The sequence below is a fragment of the Podarcis bocagei genome (assembly GCF_964188305.1).
Source record: "Podarcis bocagei genome assembly, chromosome: 11".
Classification (NCBI taxonomy): Eukaryota; Metazoa; Chordata; class Lepidosauria; order Squamata; family Lacertidae; genus Podarcis; species Podarcis bocagei.
Genome location: NC_138136.1, coordinates 9647404 through 9661978, shown reverse-complemented (window position 1 = coordinate 9661978; position 14575 = coordinate 9647404). Strand labels below are relative to the sequence as shown.

Genomic DNA, 14575 nt, shown 5'->3' with positions numbered 1-14575 from the left:
CGTTTACCTTCCCGCCAGAGCGGTACCCATTTATCTACTTGCACTTTGACATGCTTTTGAACTGCTAGGTTGGCAGGAGCAGGGACCAAGCAACGGGAGCTCACCACGGCGCGGGGATTTGAACCACCGACCTTCTGATCGGCAAGCCTTAAGCTCTGTGGTTTCACCCACAGCGCCACCTGCATCCCTAAGGCTATAAAAGGAAGCATATTTCACGAGGCTGTCCAAGCGCTAAGCTTCTCTGGCTCTGAGAACAGGAGCAACTATAATGAAGTGAAGGACTAAATTATGACCAAGAACTATCTATTCCATGAAGATCCACTTCTATAAAGGGCCAAAGGCAGAGATGAGGCTGAACAAGTGACTCTATTCTAGAGTGGAAAATCCCCTTTTGGTCCCTTGCCCTATTACAGGGGGTGGCTTCTGAAGATATCTTGCTGCCTGAAGCAAAGTAGTAAAATGGCATCCCCTCCTACAAAATCAAGGTGCATAGCACCCAAGACCAGCCAAGTTATTTTGGCACCCGAGGCAGAAAATCCCACATGCACATCTCTCTTTCCCTGACGAAGAAAATATAACAACAAATTAAGCAGGTAACTATTTGCTGCCTTTTCACAGCATCCAAAATATGATGACTGAGGTGGACCGCTCTGCCTAATGGCAGAGCCGGCCCCATCGGAACATAGGAAGCTGCCTTATAGTGAGTCAGACCATTGGTCTCTCTAAAATAACTTTTGTCAAAAGACCAGAAGCCTTTCTCTTAGGAATTTTAGGTGCAGATATACCGAAGGATTTGAGAAGACTCTTCATGTACGCGACTACAGCTGCAAGGATGCTGCTTGCCCAGCGATGGAAAGAGGATAAGATGCTGACTAAGGCGGATTGGCAGATGAAACGACTATGCAGAGATGGACTGGGGAAATCAGAAATCAGGAGGATCAAAACTTCAACAGAGAATGGGACAAATATAGATTGTATTTAAAAGAACACTGTAATCACTTGAACTTTTTGGCAGGCTTTGAATTATTATTATTATTATTATTATTATTATTATTATTATTATTATTATTATTATTAATACCCCGCCCATCTGGCTGGGCTTCCCCAGCCACTCTGGGTGGCTTCCAACAAAATATTAAAATACAGTAATGCATCAAACATTAAAAACTTCCCTAATCTTTGAATAACTCTTGCAATGTTATAAAGACTTTGGGTATTTTGGAGAACAATAATTCAGTTGAACTATAATATGCAGTTGATTAAGATATTTAAAGGACTCTCGGAGGGGAGAAGGGAAGTCCTAAGATTTGGGTGAATCTTGTTTGATTTCAAAACTGAATTGTGTGATTTATTCTGTAAAACCAAGAAAAATTGTTTTAAAAAAAACCAGACGGGATATTCCCAGCGCTACCTGAAGATGCCAGGAATTGAACCTTGAGCTTTCCACATACAAAGTAGATGCTCTGTCACTGAGCTATAACCCTTCTCTGTAAACATTCTTCAACAGAGCATCTCTCAGAAACTCCCTGCAAGCTACTTCTTCTAGGACACATGAAGGCTTTGTAGTTGCCTTCTCTCTGCAAAGAAGCAACAGTTCAGATGTTGACAAAAGATGGCGTAAAGCCGGGATCTAAGGAAGCAGCCGCAACGACAGGTGAAGAGGCAGGCATTCTCATACCCTTGTACCCCTGGGGGACAGCTCTTTCACCTGCTTGCTATTACTGCTTTTTGTAATAGCTCTAAGGCCTCCGCTCACTCTGGTCCCGACATCTTTGAAGGCGGAAGGGAAAAGGAAAGCCGCAGACCTCTCACACACAGAGCCATTCATGAGTGTTAAGGAATCATCATAAATAGACCACTTGCAGACCCCACAAAACTTCAACATTTGGTGCATATATAGTCCAAGATAATAGGGAATGTTAAAAAAAAAAAAATGGAGGCCATGTGTAAATCATTCATTAGACACAGGGTGAATAAATATATCTCAAACGTGTAAGTTGGTGTTGGTGCTGACCTTTAAACAGCCTTGGTCCAGTATATCTGAAGGAGCGTCTCCACCCCCATCATTCAGCCCGGACACTGAGGTCCAGCGCCGAGGGCCTCCTGGCGGTTCCCTCTTTGCAAGAAGTGAGGTTACAGGGAACCAGGCAGAGGGCCTTCTTGGTAGTGGCACCCGCCCTGTGGAACACCCTCCCACCAGATGTCAAGGCAATAAGCAACTATTTTACTTTTAAAAGACAACTGAAGGCAGCCCTGTTTAGGGAAGTTTTTAATGTTTGATGCTGTATTGTTTTTAATATTCGGTTGGAAGCCACCCAGAGTGGCTGGGGAAACCCAGCCAGATGGGTGGGGTATAAATAAAAATTTATTATTATTATTATTATCATTATTATTATTATTATTAAGTTACCTCCCAGCAAGGAGGAGGCTGGCAGTGCAAAGGTGTGGCAATGTTCAGGGAGGCAGGAAAGGATATATTGTTTATTAATGTCCTTCGTAACTTATGCTAGCAAATTCTATAACTTAGCAGAGTTTTAAACATTCCCCTTTTAACACACAGCAGGTAGCTGGTTGCAAGCTTGTTTAAGCTTCTCAATATAGATTCCTGGCAAGATCCCTAATTTCCCTCTTAAAAGAATAAGCATGTCACAATCTTATTTAAGATATATAAAAGTAGTTTACTCACAGCATCATCAGTTCACAGATGGATCCCTAAAGGCAGACTTAGTTACAGATATAGACATGTGAGTCTATCCCATACGGAGATAGTCTCTTTTTCCTCTGTTGGGTGAAAGCATTTCTGGCTTAAAAAAGCTGCTCCAACGAAGAGAGGAAGTCAAAGAAGAGAGAGAGATGGCTGCGTGCCTAGTGCTTTTGTCACCTGGACAGGTAAGGTCGCGCCCACCTCTAGTCACATGCAAGAGGAAGGATGCTCCAGGCCAGGAGGAAACAGGAAGTTTTCGACTGGCTGGAACAAACATCCCCTTTGCGTGTCCACTCTAGGCAAACAAGGAATGTTGTACTTGACTGCTACTTGTGTATCCCATCCCACAAAAGGGAGGAGGCAACTGTTCTCTGTTGTCTCAGATATCAAAATGTCTTCCTCAAGCCCTGGAAGTTTGCAGTATGGAAAAACAAGCTTCTGCAGCCATGCTTCTTGAGTTGTGATCCATTAAGGCAGGCAGAGGCAAACTCCGGCCCTCCAGATGTTTGGAACTACAATTCCCATCATCCCTAGCTAACAGCATCAGTGGTCAGGGATGATGGGAAGTGTAGTTCCAAACATCTGGAGTTTGCCTATGTCTGCAATTAGGTCAATGGCACTACATTGGTTTCAATAGAAGATTCTGACATAAATTATTACTATCATTATTCAATTTCTATACCGTTCTTTATCCGAGGATCTCAATGCAGTTTACAATAGAAAGACACAAAAATACATGCCTTAATAACAAACAAGAACAATAACCTTCACACACACACACACACACACACACACACACACACACAGACAGACAGACAGCTTAAAGGCCATAGATTGTTCAATTGGCCAAAGGCCTGAGAAAATAGGAATATTTTTGCCTCGCGACCTAAAGATATGTAACCAAGGCACCAGCACTTTGAATTGGGCCCAGAAGTTAATTGGCAGCCAGTGCAGTTGGGCCACGATTCCCGTTATCTGATCCAATGGTTTGTGTCGTTGTACAAAAGAAGAAGATCTAAATTAAATAATTAAACAACCAATGTATTTTTGTGCCTTCTGAGTGGAAGTAGTTAAAGCAGTAATGAAATCCAGTTTCCCTGGTAATTTCATGCCTGAGAATATTTTACTTTTAATTAGTAGCTGCAGCACCATCCCAGTCACTCCTGAGTCATGATTTATTCTTATTTTTATTTCTTCCTTTTTAAAAAATCATTATTAAACACGTTAAAACCAGTAATTAAAGTACAACTTTTAATTTTTAATAGGCAGTGGGTGTTATTATTGTGGAAATGCAAAGCTGCATTAGAGTTCCTAAGTGGCTGTTAAGAAAACTGTAAGTAGAGACCATTATAAAGCCATTTTTGTGCATAAAGCCCTTTGGAAAGGTAACGGATCTCCCCATGAATGCTAATAACTGACTCTTGCTGCTTATTGCCCATGAGCACCTCACCCATCCAATCCATTTACTGAGCTGCTATGATGTCACGGAAGGTTCAACACCACCTAATCATTATATAAGAAGAATCTTATGTAAAGGTATAAATGTTGATGGTGGTGATGATGGTGCATTTTCTATGAAAGAAAAAAAGGCCAGCTTGACTAAGAGGCCTGGGCCTAGTCCCAGACACAGGGAGAGCCTGCTGGGAAGACTGGAGGAGTGAACACTAAGAAACTCAGAGAGTAATTTTTAAAAAAATGGCTCCAGAAAGAAATATACAATAGACCTTCAAGTGTCCCAATTTGCCCAGGACATTCCCTGAATTACAGAAGCCAACCCAGCTTCTGATTTGATCCTGGAATGTCCCGGTTTTCTCCCTCCAGTGCTGCCACTGAGCTCAGAGAGGAGTATGAGCTGGCATATGTTTTTGTTGTTGTTTTTTGTGCTGCATTCTTGCATGAACCAACTAACTCATGGAGCAGCGTAGCTGAAAATCACACGTTTCAGTTTTCATGCAGCTGAGGTAAAGATGAAAGATGTGTGTGGATGCCTAAGAGAGAAAGAGAAACAGGGAGGGCGTAAAGTTTAGTCAAGAGATTTGAAGAAAGGCTGGCTGGAATACGCAAAGGGGGGAAGTTTACACCGACTCTAGGGACAGGAAAAAAATTATGCTCCTTGCAGCAAATGAGTTGATGAACAAAGGGCCATTAGAGTCTGTGGATACAGGAACACTGTAGTGTACAGGAAAGTAGTGCCATGGCTGTTGTCTTTGGTTCCCAACATGTACACGTTAAGCATGATATCTCCAGAAAAGAAGCCTACAGGACTGCAACTGAATGTGTGCAGCATTATCTGGAATTGCAAACCAAAACTGAACATCCTAAAAGAGTGTGGCTCTCTTAACCTGCTTTTACACCAGGTGTGAGACATAGCCACATTTTGTTCATTCACTTTCTATAAAACACATTTTCATGATCTTGTGAGCAAAACATCCTCCTTCCATGTTTTCCTTCTTCGCCTTCCTTTTCTTTTTTTCCAAGTTAAGAATATCCTACTTTTTAAAATACACACACACTTGAGCAATTTCCCTAGAGGTGGGTAGAGGACCTGTTGCTCAGCTTTTCAATGACCTTTTTTGACTGGTTATGACCTGTGTAGACAGGCGAACTAATGCCAGTGTACTGGAAGAAGCAAAGATCACCGTCGAAGCAGTGATTCTTCAACATCAACTTTGTTGGACTGGTCATGTTGCGTGGATGCCTGATTATCATCTTCCAAAGCAACTACTCTATTCTGAACTTTAAAATGAAAAGCATAATGCTGGTGGTCAACAAAGGAAGACTCTCACATGGCAAATCTAAAAAAAAGTAGTATAAACACAGACAATTGGAGAACAGCCTTTACCAAACGTGTCATGGGCTTTGAAGACACTCAAACTCAGGACGAAAGGGAGAAATGTGCTAAGAGGAAGTCATGTTTGGCAAACAATCATCATGATCAGCTCTCACCTGGAAACGTATGTCCCCACTGTGGAAGGAGGTGTGGATCTAGAATTGGTCTCCACAGTCACTTGAGGACTCACTGTTAAAATCATGTTTATGGAAGACAATCTTACTTGGCTACGAGGGATCGCCAAAGAAGAAGAAGATTGAACTAGCTCATTCCTTCCTTATTGTCTGTCCTTCATCTCAGGGAATCAACTCTATTACTTTAACCCTTCCCTTTTCAAATTTCATTAACTTTAGAGCTCTCCTTCCCTGCTGCCACCCAAGGAGTATCTTGAAAATCTGTGCGCAGCTGATCACTTGAGACAATGGGATAAAAGCACTTTTCTATTTAAAAACAACTTCCATATTCAGACAATGATTGGCTTCAGTAAAAACTTTCCAAATGCCCTTGGCTGTTACATCTCCTCTCCCTACACAATGACAGTCTAGGACTGCCACCAACATGAATAAAAAGGACGTCCCTGTTAAGGTTTCCACATAGTCTGTAATGCTGCAGTTATTGATACTACACAAATCCTATTCAGAGCGGACCCATTAAAATTAATGGGCATGACCACAGGCCATTTGTTTCAATGGATCTACTTTGTGTACAACTTAAAGGTAAAGGACTCCTGACAGTTAAGTCCAGTCACGAATGACTCTGGTTGCGGTGCTCATCTTGCTTTACTGGTCGAGGGAGCTGACATTAGTCCGCAGACAGTTTTTCCGGGTTACGTGGCCAGCATGACTAAGCCACTTCTGGCGAAACGAGAGCAGCACATGGAAACGCTGTTTACCTTCCCGCCAGAGTGGTACCTATTTATCTACTTGCACTTTGATGTGCTTTCAAACTGCTAGGTTGGTAGGAGCTGGAACCGAGCAATGGGAGCTCACCCCGTTGTGGGAAATCGAACCGCCGACCTTCCGATTGGCAAGCCCTAGGCTCAGTGGTTTAGACCACAACGCCACCAGCGTCCCTGTAGAACTTAATCGGCTACAACTCAAAGCATGGAATATGAGCATCAACTATTCTAACAGGACATGAGAACATTTTGAAAAGGACACCTCTGCTACCATGCTGGTGACTTGCAAGTATGCAACTCATACATCTCCAGCAAATGCACTCATTTGATTTGGAACAAGCACTTCATCATAGTAATTTCTGTTAGCTTAGCCAGCATGCGTAGGCCAACAATTTTTCAAGAGGACTTTCTTCAGGACAGGGAAGAACACATGAGCAAAGAGCATTTTATGCAACTAACTACCCCTCGCTCTTCATTTTTATATGGCAAATCATATTTCCAAGAACACCTGTTGCGTCTATCAGCTCAAAGAACAAGAATCCTTTTTTAAAAGAAGAAGAAGAGACCTTGAGATAGAATCTAATTTGGAGGAAGATTCCATTTTTATTCTATTCTCCACTGCCACCTTGTGGAATACTTAAAGCAATTAAACATGCTGGTTTGTTTCATCCCGAAGATCAAAACACCAATAAAACAGCCAGACTTTGACTTTTTGTTTCATACCCATACATTTCATGTTTCTGCCTTGTGGGTGGTTTTCTAATGCACTTAGCTTTCAGATTGCCCATAAAATATATCCTAATATCAGCTGGAAATTATATTCATAAAGTATAATGTACATAAATAAATAAATCATATGCATTAGTGTTAATTTAACAGTTGGGAAAACCTAACCTGGCATTAGATACTATTTCGTTAACTATTTAATATCGCTATGATCTGCTATTTAACCCCACCCCCCCAAAAAGTGAAAAAAGAAGAGACCATTGTAATTTTATTTACTTCTAGTTTTAAGTGAACGAACTGTTTCCCTCTTCTGTAATGAACCAAGATTCTTGGGTTTAAAAAGTTGGCAACAGCAAAACATAACTCTCTTGGTTCAAACTCAAGAAAATAAAAATCCAGAATTGCCATTTCTGGGATGGGAAAGGAAGTGTGACTTGTTGCCAACAACCCAGTTGCAATATCTCAATGACTCGTATGCAAATTAAGCCCCAAATCACCAAATTTGAAACCACCAAAAAGTACATTGGTACCTCGGAATGCGAACGGGATCCGTTCCGGAGCCCCATTCGCATCCTGAACAGAACGTAAGACACAACTGTCCGTCTGCTCATGCGTGGGTCGCGTTTTGCCACTTCCGCGCATGGGCACGACGTCATTTTTACTGTCTGTGCATGTGCGAGTGGCGAAACCCGGAAGTAACGTGCTCCGTTACTTCCGTGTCGCCATGGAGCGCAACCCGAAAATACTTAGCCTGAAGCGTATTTATCCCAAGCTATGACTGTACTGCCATTGCAAAACCTGGTGAGCATCTGGATACAGCCGACACCCATCCACCAACGTGGAGTGTTGTTTAGGAGTGTTGTTTAGGCAGTCAGTCAATCATCAGAGGTGGGATTAGGGCATCATGACCGGTTCTTCCACACAGGGCCAAGGTAGTACTGTACCTTCCTGCCTCCCTCCTAAAGCCTAGTAAGTGCTGGGCTTTGGGAAGGAGGCATGAGGGCTCTGACAGGGTCTGAGAGTCCTCCTGCCTCCTTCCCAAATAACAGGGGACAGACTGTGATGAACTGCATCTTTCCCCCCCAACAAGAAATGGAAAAAGTCACCTAACAGTGAGAGAGCGCATTTGACAGGAGGCGAAAAATGTGAAGGAAATGCATGCTCCCTTTCAGTTCAGCCCTGAATGTGATGATAAACAACAAAGGTAATGTCTGGGGAGCGGGAGACCTACCAATTTCAGTCGGAAGCTCTGTGATCAGGTTGCTTGGTAATTCTAGTATTCTCAGCTCCTGAAATAAGGCAATGTAAGCTGGAATGGTTGTGATCATAGTATTGCTTATATGCCATTCTTTTAGATGTGTCTGTTCTTTCAGAGAATCTGGAAATTCCTAAGAAAAGGAGATACACATAAGGTCTTTATTGAGGAATATTCACAAACAGAATTTTGTCAGTATTTTCAGATGCAAGCTGATGTTACTAAACGTGCTATGAACATATGTTTCATTATACAGTGGTGCCTCGCAAGACGAAAAGAATCCGTTCTGTGATTCTCTTCGTCTATTAGCGTCTTTTAGCGGCTTATCGGCTTATCGGATCAGCTGATAAGCGGCTTAGCGGCTTAGAAAGAGGGGGGGACAAGGGAAAAAACCCCACAGGAACTCGCAAGACATTTTCGTCTTGCGAAGCAAGCCCATAGGAAATTCGTTTTGCGAAGCACCTCCAAAACGGAAAACTCTCGTCTAGCGAGTTTTCCGTCTTGCGAGGCATTCGTCTTGCGGGGCACCACTGTACTATGCACTTCCAACTCTATGCTTCTATCAAAGCACAATCCCACGTGCCCCCCCCCACCAAATTTAAGATGCATGCAAAGGGGAGAGGGCTGCTCTCTCCTGGTCTCCTCTCATGTATTTTAAAAGGAAGAGCAGCAACTTACACACATTGACCCCATTCATAATGCCAATAATACATGTATTTTTAATACACAGTGCTGAACTAGAGGAGATGCTGGAACTATGCGATCAGATCTCACATCTCTTTAAATTTATTTTTAAAACAGTCCCAGGTACTGCGATGACTGAGGGAGGGCGTCTTAGTCATTTTGCCTCCAACCATTTTTCCAATATAAATCATTCCCCACCAGCTGTTTTTCCCGTTGAAGAAAACATACAAGCCACCCCAATCTCTGGGCAGTGAGAGTCTCCAGGGGTTTCAGAACTTTTCCAGGGTTTGGTTTCCTTGGAACAAAGTTTAGCAGAGACTGTGATGCCTATAGGATTGATGTTTTTGTTTACACACACATATGTAACTTGGGCATAAGATGGAGGTGTTCACAGCATTAACACATCTTGCTCCCACATATGGTTGCTAGGGGAGCCCCACAGTCCAGCACAGAGCCGGGGGTGGGAATATCTCTCTGCCTCAATCTTTTGGATGTTGATGAGGACACGCAAATGGCCAGCTAAGGTCCTTGTCTTACGGAAAAAGAAGCTTGTCTGACTGGTTCAGCAACCTCCTCTCCTAGATTCTAACTCTCACTGGATATAGGAGGCCAAGAACTGGAAGGTGCTCAGGGCATCATTCAGGCTGACCCTCACCCCTCAATGCAGAACACCATGTTTGTTTTCCTTGATGAGGCAAACAGCCAGGTGAGATGGGTGTGATTTACATGAGGCAAAAAGCACAGGGCAAAAGGTTGTCCATGAGAAACCAAAACTGGCAAAGATTTGGACCATGTTCCAGTGGTTTCTCACCTGTTTTAGAAGATTGTCATCCCTCTGAGTTTCATTTCTCCCTTTAACAAGTCAAGAGTTAAGGAAGAAATTAGGCTCAGAGGGTTGAAGTGACAATCTTCTAGAACAGGAAAGGGAACCTTCCAGATCTCAGCCCAAATTCAGACCACCAGGCCTCAGAATTCAGACTGCACAGTTCTCCCCAGGCCACCCGACACCCTCCTTGTTTGTAAGTGCTGCCAGCACAGCCAGATAGGCCTGCCCAACCTCACCAGAGGCTACTTTGAGTTGGACATTCTCAGCCCTGGAACTGGCTGTAAAACAGGGCCATCTTTTGGAGATTAAGTTAGTTTGAGTAAGCGTGTTCTCCTTCATGGAGAGCACGTGTTGCGGTGGGGGCCGCCAGGACACTCCAAAGTTGGGGGCGGGCTAACTGATCGTTGGCCACTGATGCGATTGGGGCTTCCCTTGTTGTTGGGAAGAAATTAATGTTGCCATTTATTGATTGACAGCCAGAAATGCTAAAACTCCTTGCACGAGGCTAGGGCTTCCTCTTTTCGCCCGTGCATCAGATTGCCCGTCCCTCCCTCCCTAGAATAGGGTTGTTTGCTTTGACCTTGCTATGCCTGTCATGGGGTCGTCTGCTTTGGAGCGGGGGCCTGGTAGGAATTTTGTCCATCTGGCTGATTGGCTGGGGCCATTTGGTTTTTGCCTACTGCATAGCAAATCGTCACAACTTGTAAGGTTGCGGTTAGGCATTGGTTTATGGTTTGGTTGGTTGAGGGGCATGGATTGGCTGTGCCTGCCCCTCTAATGCTGCTGCTGCAAGGGATTCCGTTAAAGGAATTGGGGGCTAACTATTGCTTGTCCACTCTGTCAAGGGGGCTCGGGCCATAGCAATGAGCTCCTGGTTGCATTTGGGGTGAGGGCAGATTCCCTGCTCCGCGTAACCCCCAAGTGTATTCCCCCACTCTGACTTTCGCATTGTGCGGAATGTCAGTCTGTCCCCCACGGGGGGGGGGGGGCAGATAGTCGCAACCAATGCCTACGCAACCACTCACAAATTTGTATTTTAATAAAGTTGTGGCCAAAATTATGCCAAAAACCTTAAACAAAAAATTCTGTGTGATGTGTGAGTTATTGGGGTGGACCTGGGGACCTCGACACGCAAGTGCTTATGTCCACGAATGGTTTCCCCCTGTGACTTTTTCAGCCACATTCTCTCTTGGGCAACCTTCAGTAGTAGAAAGCTACTCTGGAGATTTTTTCAGCCTACCCTGCCTTTAAATTATGTTGGAAATGCAGGGGACTTCCATATTGCTTTCCTATTAAAGATGAAGACTAGACTTTTCTAGTGGCTGTCTTTGTGGAACAATTTATCAGCTTCTTGCTGGCTTCTGAAGATTACTGAAGAACATGAGGGAATTGAAGAGCAGAGCCAAAAGGAAGCCTGTGTAAATTTCACTTCCTATCATAAGCTGGTTTGTAAACCAAGCACTAAAATGCCATATAAGCCTGTCTATAGCCACATGCATGGCAAGAAGCACAATTCTGAAAAGCCAGTCATAATAAGTTTTCAAGTGTCCTTTAAACATATTTTCACATTCATTTTTTCTGCTTTTCTTTTGATCCCTTTTCTTATTTATTTTTCAAGTATGAATGTTGTTGTATCACGCTAACTTTTGCTTTACACAAGGCACTGCAATTCATTATTTTTTTTAAGGCTAGAGAAGAAAATGTTGCAAGCCTACAAACAAAGGCTCTAATTCAACAAAGTTTAGGCATGCTTAAGTCTAATGAAGTCAACGGATTTTGGCACACCTAATTCTGATAAATTATGACCAATGTGATTATATAAAAGGTGGGGGGAAATGATTTAATCCTCTAATATCAATATCATTTGTGGCAAAGTGTTGCACCACCCAAATATTCTATCCACTTACTGTCCAGTGTTCTCCTGAAAGTTGAAAAATGAATTTGTTTCTTTCTTTCTGTGTTTCATTCAACAAGGCAATCTTCTTAATGAGCGGCGAGTTGTTTTCAACCGTGTCCAAAATTTTGTTAGTATCTACGACACCATTATTCAGATATGCAGCTTGTGGAATGCCATTTCTTCTGCACTCTAGGATAATGTCCCATTCTTGCCTTATCCTGAAACAGGATAAATGGAAGCATTTCTCTTTTCTTTCTTATTCCCTCTCCACCCCATAAAAAAACATGTAAATAACATTGTGTTTCAAAAAAGACAAGATCATTCAGCATCCAAATGTGATCATATAATTTCTGCCACTGTAAAAAAACAACATCAACAGCTTAAAAGCACAGGAAGTGGGTGTGATTGTGCGCACAACACAGGGAGAAATACAAACCTTGTGACTGCCTGTGGAACTAATGTTCTTTGGCTAAGGAAAAGAATATCCATTGGGTCTTCTGTTGTTCATTAATAGGCACCACAAGGAAGCCAAACTCACTCTTGATGGACTCCCATTCACTTCTGAGATGCTCTGTAACAAAATAAGCTCATACCCTCCAACATTTCTCTGATGAAAATAGGGACTCCCCACTCCATAATGATAATTTTACTGTTTATACCCCACACATCTTACTGGATTGTCCCAGCCACTCTGGGCAGCTTCCAACATATATAAAAACATAATAAAACATTAAACATTTAAAAAACCTGTCCTATACAGGATTGCCTTCAGATACAGGATTGCCTTCAGACAGCTTGGGATAACTCCATACCCTCCAACATTTCTCCAATGAAAATAGGGACATCCTAAGGAAAATAGGCCCCTTCGTGGATCACTGCCTTGTCGTGGCGAAGAGGCTTGAATAACTCCAGGAAGCTATGAGCTGTGCCGTGCAGGGCCACCCAAGATGTACAGGTCATAGCCGAGAGTTTAGACTAAATGTGATCCAGCTGGAGAAAGAGTTGGCAAACCACTCCAGTATTTTGCCAAGAAAATTCCATGGACATAAAATAAGAGAAGCTTTGAGAAGAAGGTGAGAGTTTCCAAGGCATGCTCTGGTTCATGGAGTCACGGAGAGTCGAACACGACTAAGATGACTAAACAAAGCAAAGGAAAATAGGAACACTTGGAGGGTCTGTAATCTGCCATATACCAAGTCAGACCACATAGCCCTGACTGAAAGCAGCTCTCCAGAGCATGGGTAGGCCGGATCCAGCCCAATCACCTTCTAAATCCAGACCGCAGACAGGGAATCAGCGTGCTTTTACACGAATAGAATGTGTAATTTTTATTTAAAATGCATCTCTGGGTTATTTGTGGGGCCTGCCTGGTGTTTTTACATGAGTAGAATGTGTGCTTTTATTTAAAATGCATCTCCGGGTTAATTGTGGAGCATAGGAATTCGTTCATTTTTTTTCTTCAAAATATAGTCCGCCCCCCCACAAGGTCTGAGGGACAGTGGGCCGGTCCCCTGCTGAAAAAGTCTGCTGACCCTTGCTCCAGAGTTTCACCAGGCATCTTTCACCAGGGCAACTGGGAATTAACATGAGCAGGGTAATGGCTCTCTGAAGAGTTCACACAGGCATTATGCTGAAAAACTGCAAAATGTCATTCTAATATCACAGACCAATTTTGGACATGCCAGGGACATTTCTCCCTGTTAAAATTCATCTTGTTTGTTTTGGCCCAGTTTTCTAATCTGTCAAGGTCGTTTTGAAGTGTGATCCTGTCCTCTGGGGTGTTAGCCACCCCTCCCAGTTTGGTGTCATCTGCAAATTTGATCAGGATGCCCTTGAGTCCATCATCCAAGTCGTTGATAAAGATGTTGAATAAGACCGGGCCCAAGTCAGAACCCTGTGGCACCCCACTAGTCACTCTTCTCCAGGATGAAGAGGAACCATTGATGAGCACCCTTTGGGTTCGGTTAGTCAGCCAGTTACAAATCCACTGAGTGGTAGCATAGTCAAGACCGCATTTTACCAGCTTCTTTACAAGAATATCATGGGGCACCTTGTCAAATGCCTTACTGAAATCAAGGTAGGCTATATCCACTGAGTTCCCTTCATCTACCAAGCTTGTAATTCTGTCAAAAAACGAGGTGGTTCGAATCCCCGCGACGGGGTGAGCTCCCGCTGTTCAGTCCCAGCTCCTGCCAACCTAGTAGTTTGAAAGCATGCCAGTGCAAGTATATAAATAGGTACCACTCCGGCGGGAAGGTAAACGGCGTTTCCGTGTGCTGCTCTGGTTGCACCAGAAGCGGCTTAGTCATGCTGGCCACATGACCCAGAAAAACTGTCTGCAGACAAACGCCGGCTCCCTCGGCCTGTAAAGTGAGATGAGCGCCGCAACCCCAGAGTCGTCTGCGACTGGACTTAACTGTCAGGGGTCCTTTACCTTTACCTTAAATAATAATAATAATAATAATAATAATAATAATAATAATAATAATAATAATGCCCATCTGACTGGGTTACCTCAGCCACTCTGGGCGGCTTCCAACATATATAAAAACATAATAAACATTTAAAAGCTTCCCTATACAGTGGTAACTCGGGTTACAGACACTTCAGGTTACAGACGCTTCAGGTTACAGACTCCGCTAACCCAGAAATATTACCTCGGGTTAAGAACTTTGCTTCAGGATGAGAACAGAAATCACACGGTGGTGGTACGGCGGCAGCAGCAGGAGGCCCCATTAGCTAAAGTGGTGCTTCA

The 14575-nt window shown here is 43.3% G+C and overlaps 2 protein-coding genes across 7 annotated transcripts in view; one reads left to right on the top strand and one right to left on the bottom strand.

Annotated features, from left to right (window-relative positions):
- LOC308597773 (cryptic protein-like) overlaps positions 1–14575 on the top strand; it is a 442052-nt gene that overhangs the window by 352646 nt on the left and 74831 nt on the right. The window lies entirely within an intron of this gene.
- LRRC2 (leucine rich repeat containing 2) overlaps positions 1–14575 on the bottom strand; it is a gene marked incomplete at its 5' end in the record, with an annotated part of 87034 nt that overhangs the window by 45242 nt on the left and 27217 nt on the right. For all 3 annotated transcript variants that reach the window (XM_081213828.1, XM_081213827.1, XM_081213826.1), the window contains 2 exons: positions 8390–8546; positions 11831–12038. In XM_081213828.1, the coding sequence (XP_081069954.1) occupies positions 8390–8546; positions 11831–12038 (365 nt within the window). The remainder of the gene's footprint in view (positions 1–8389; positions 8547–11830; positions 12039–14575) is intronic.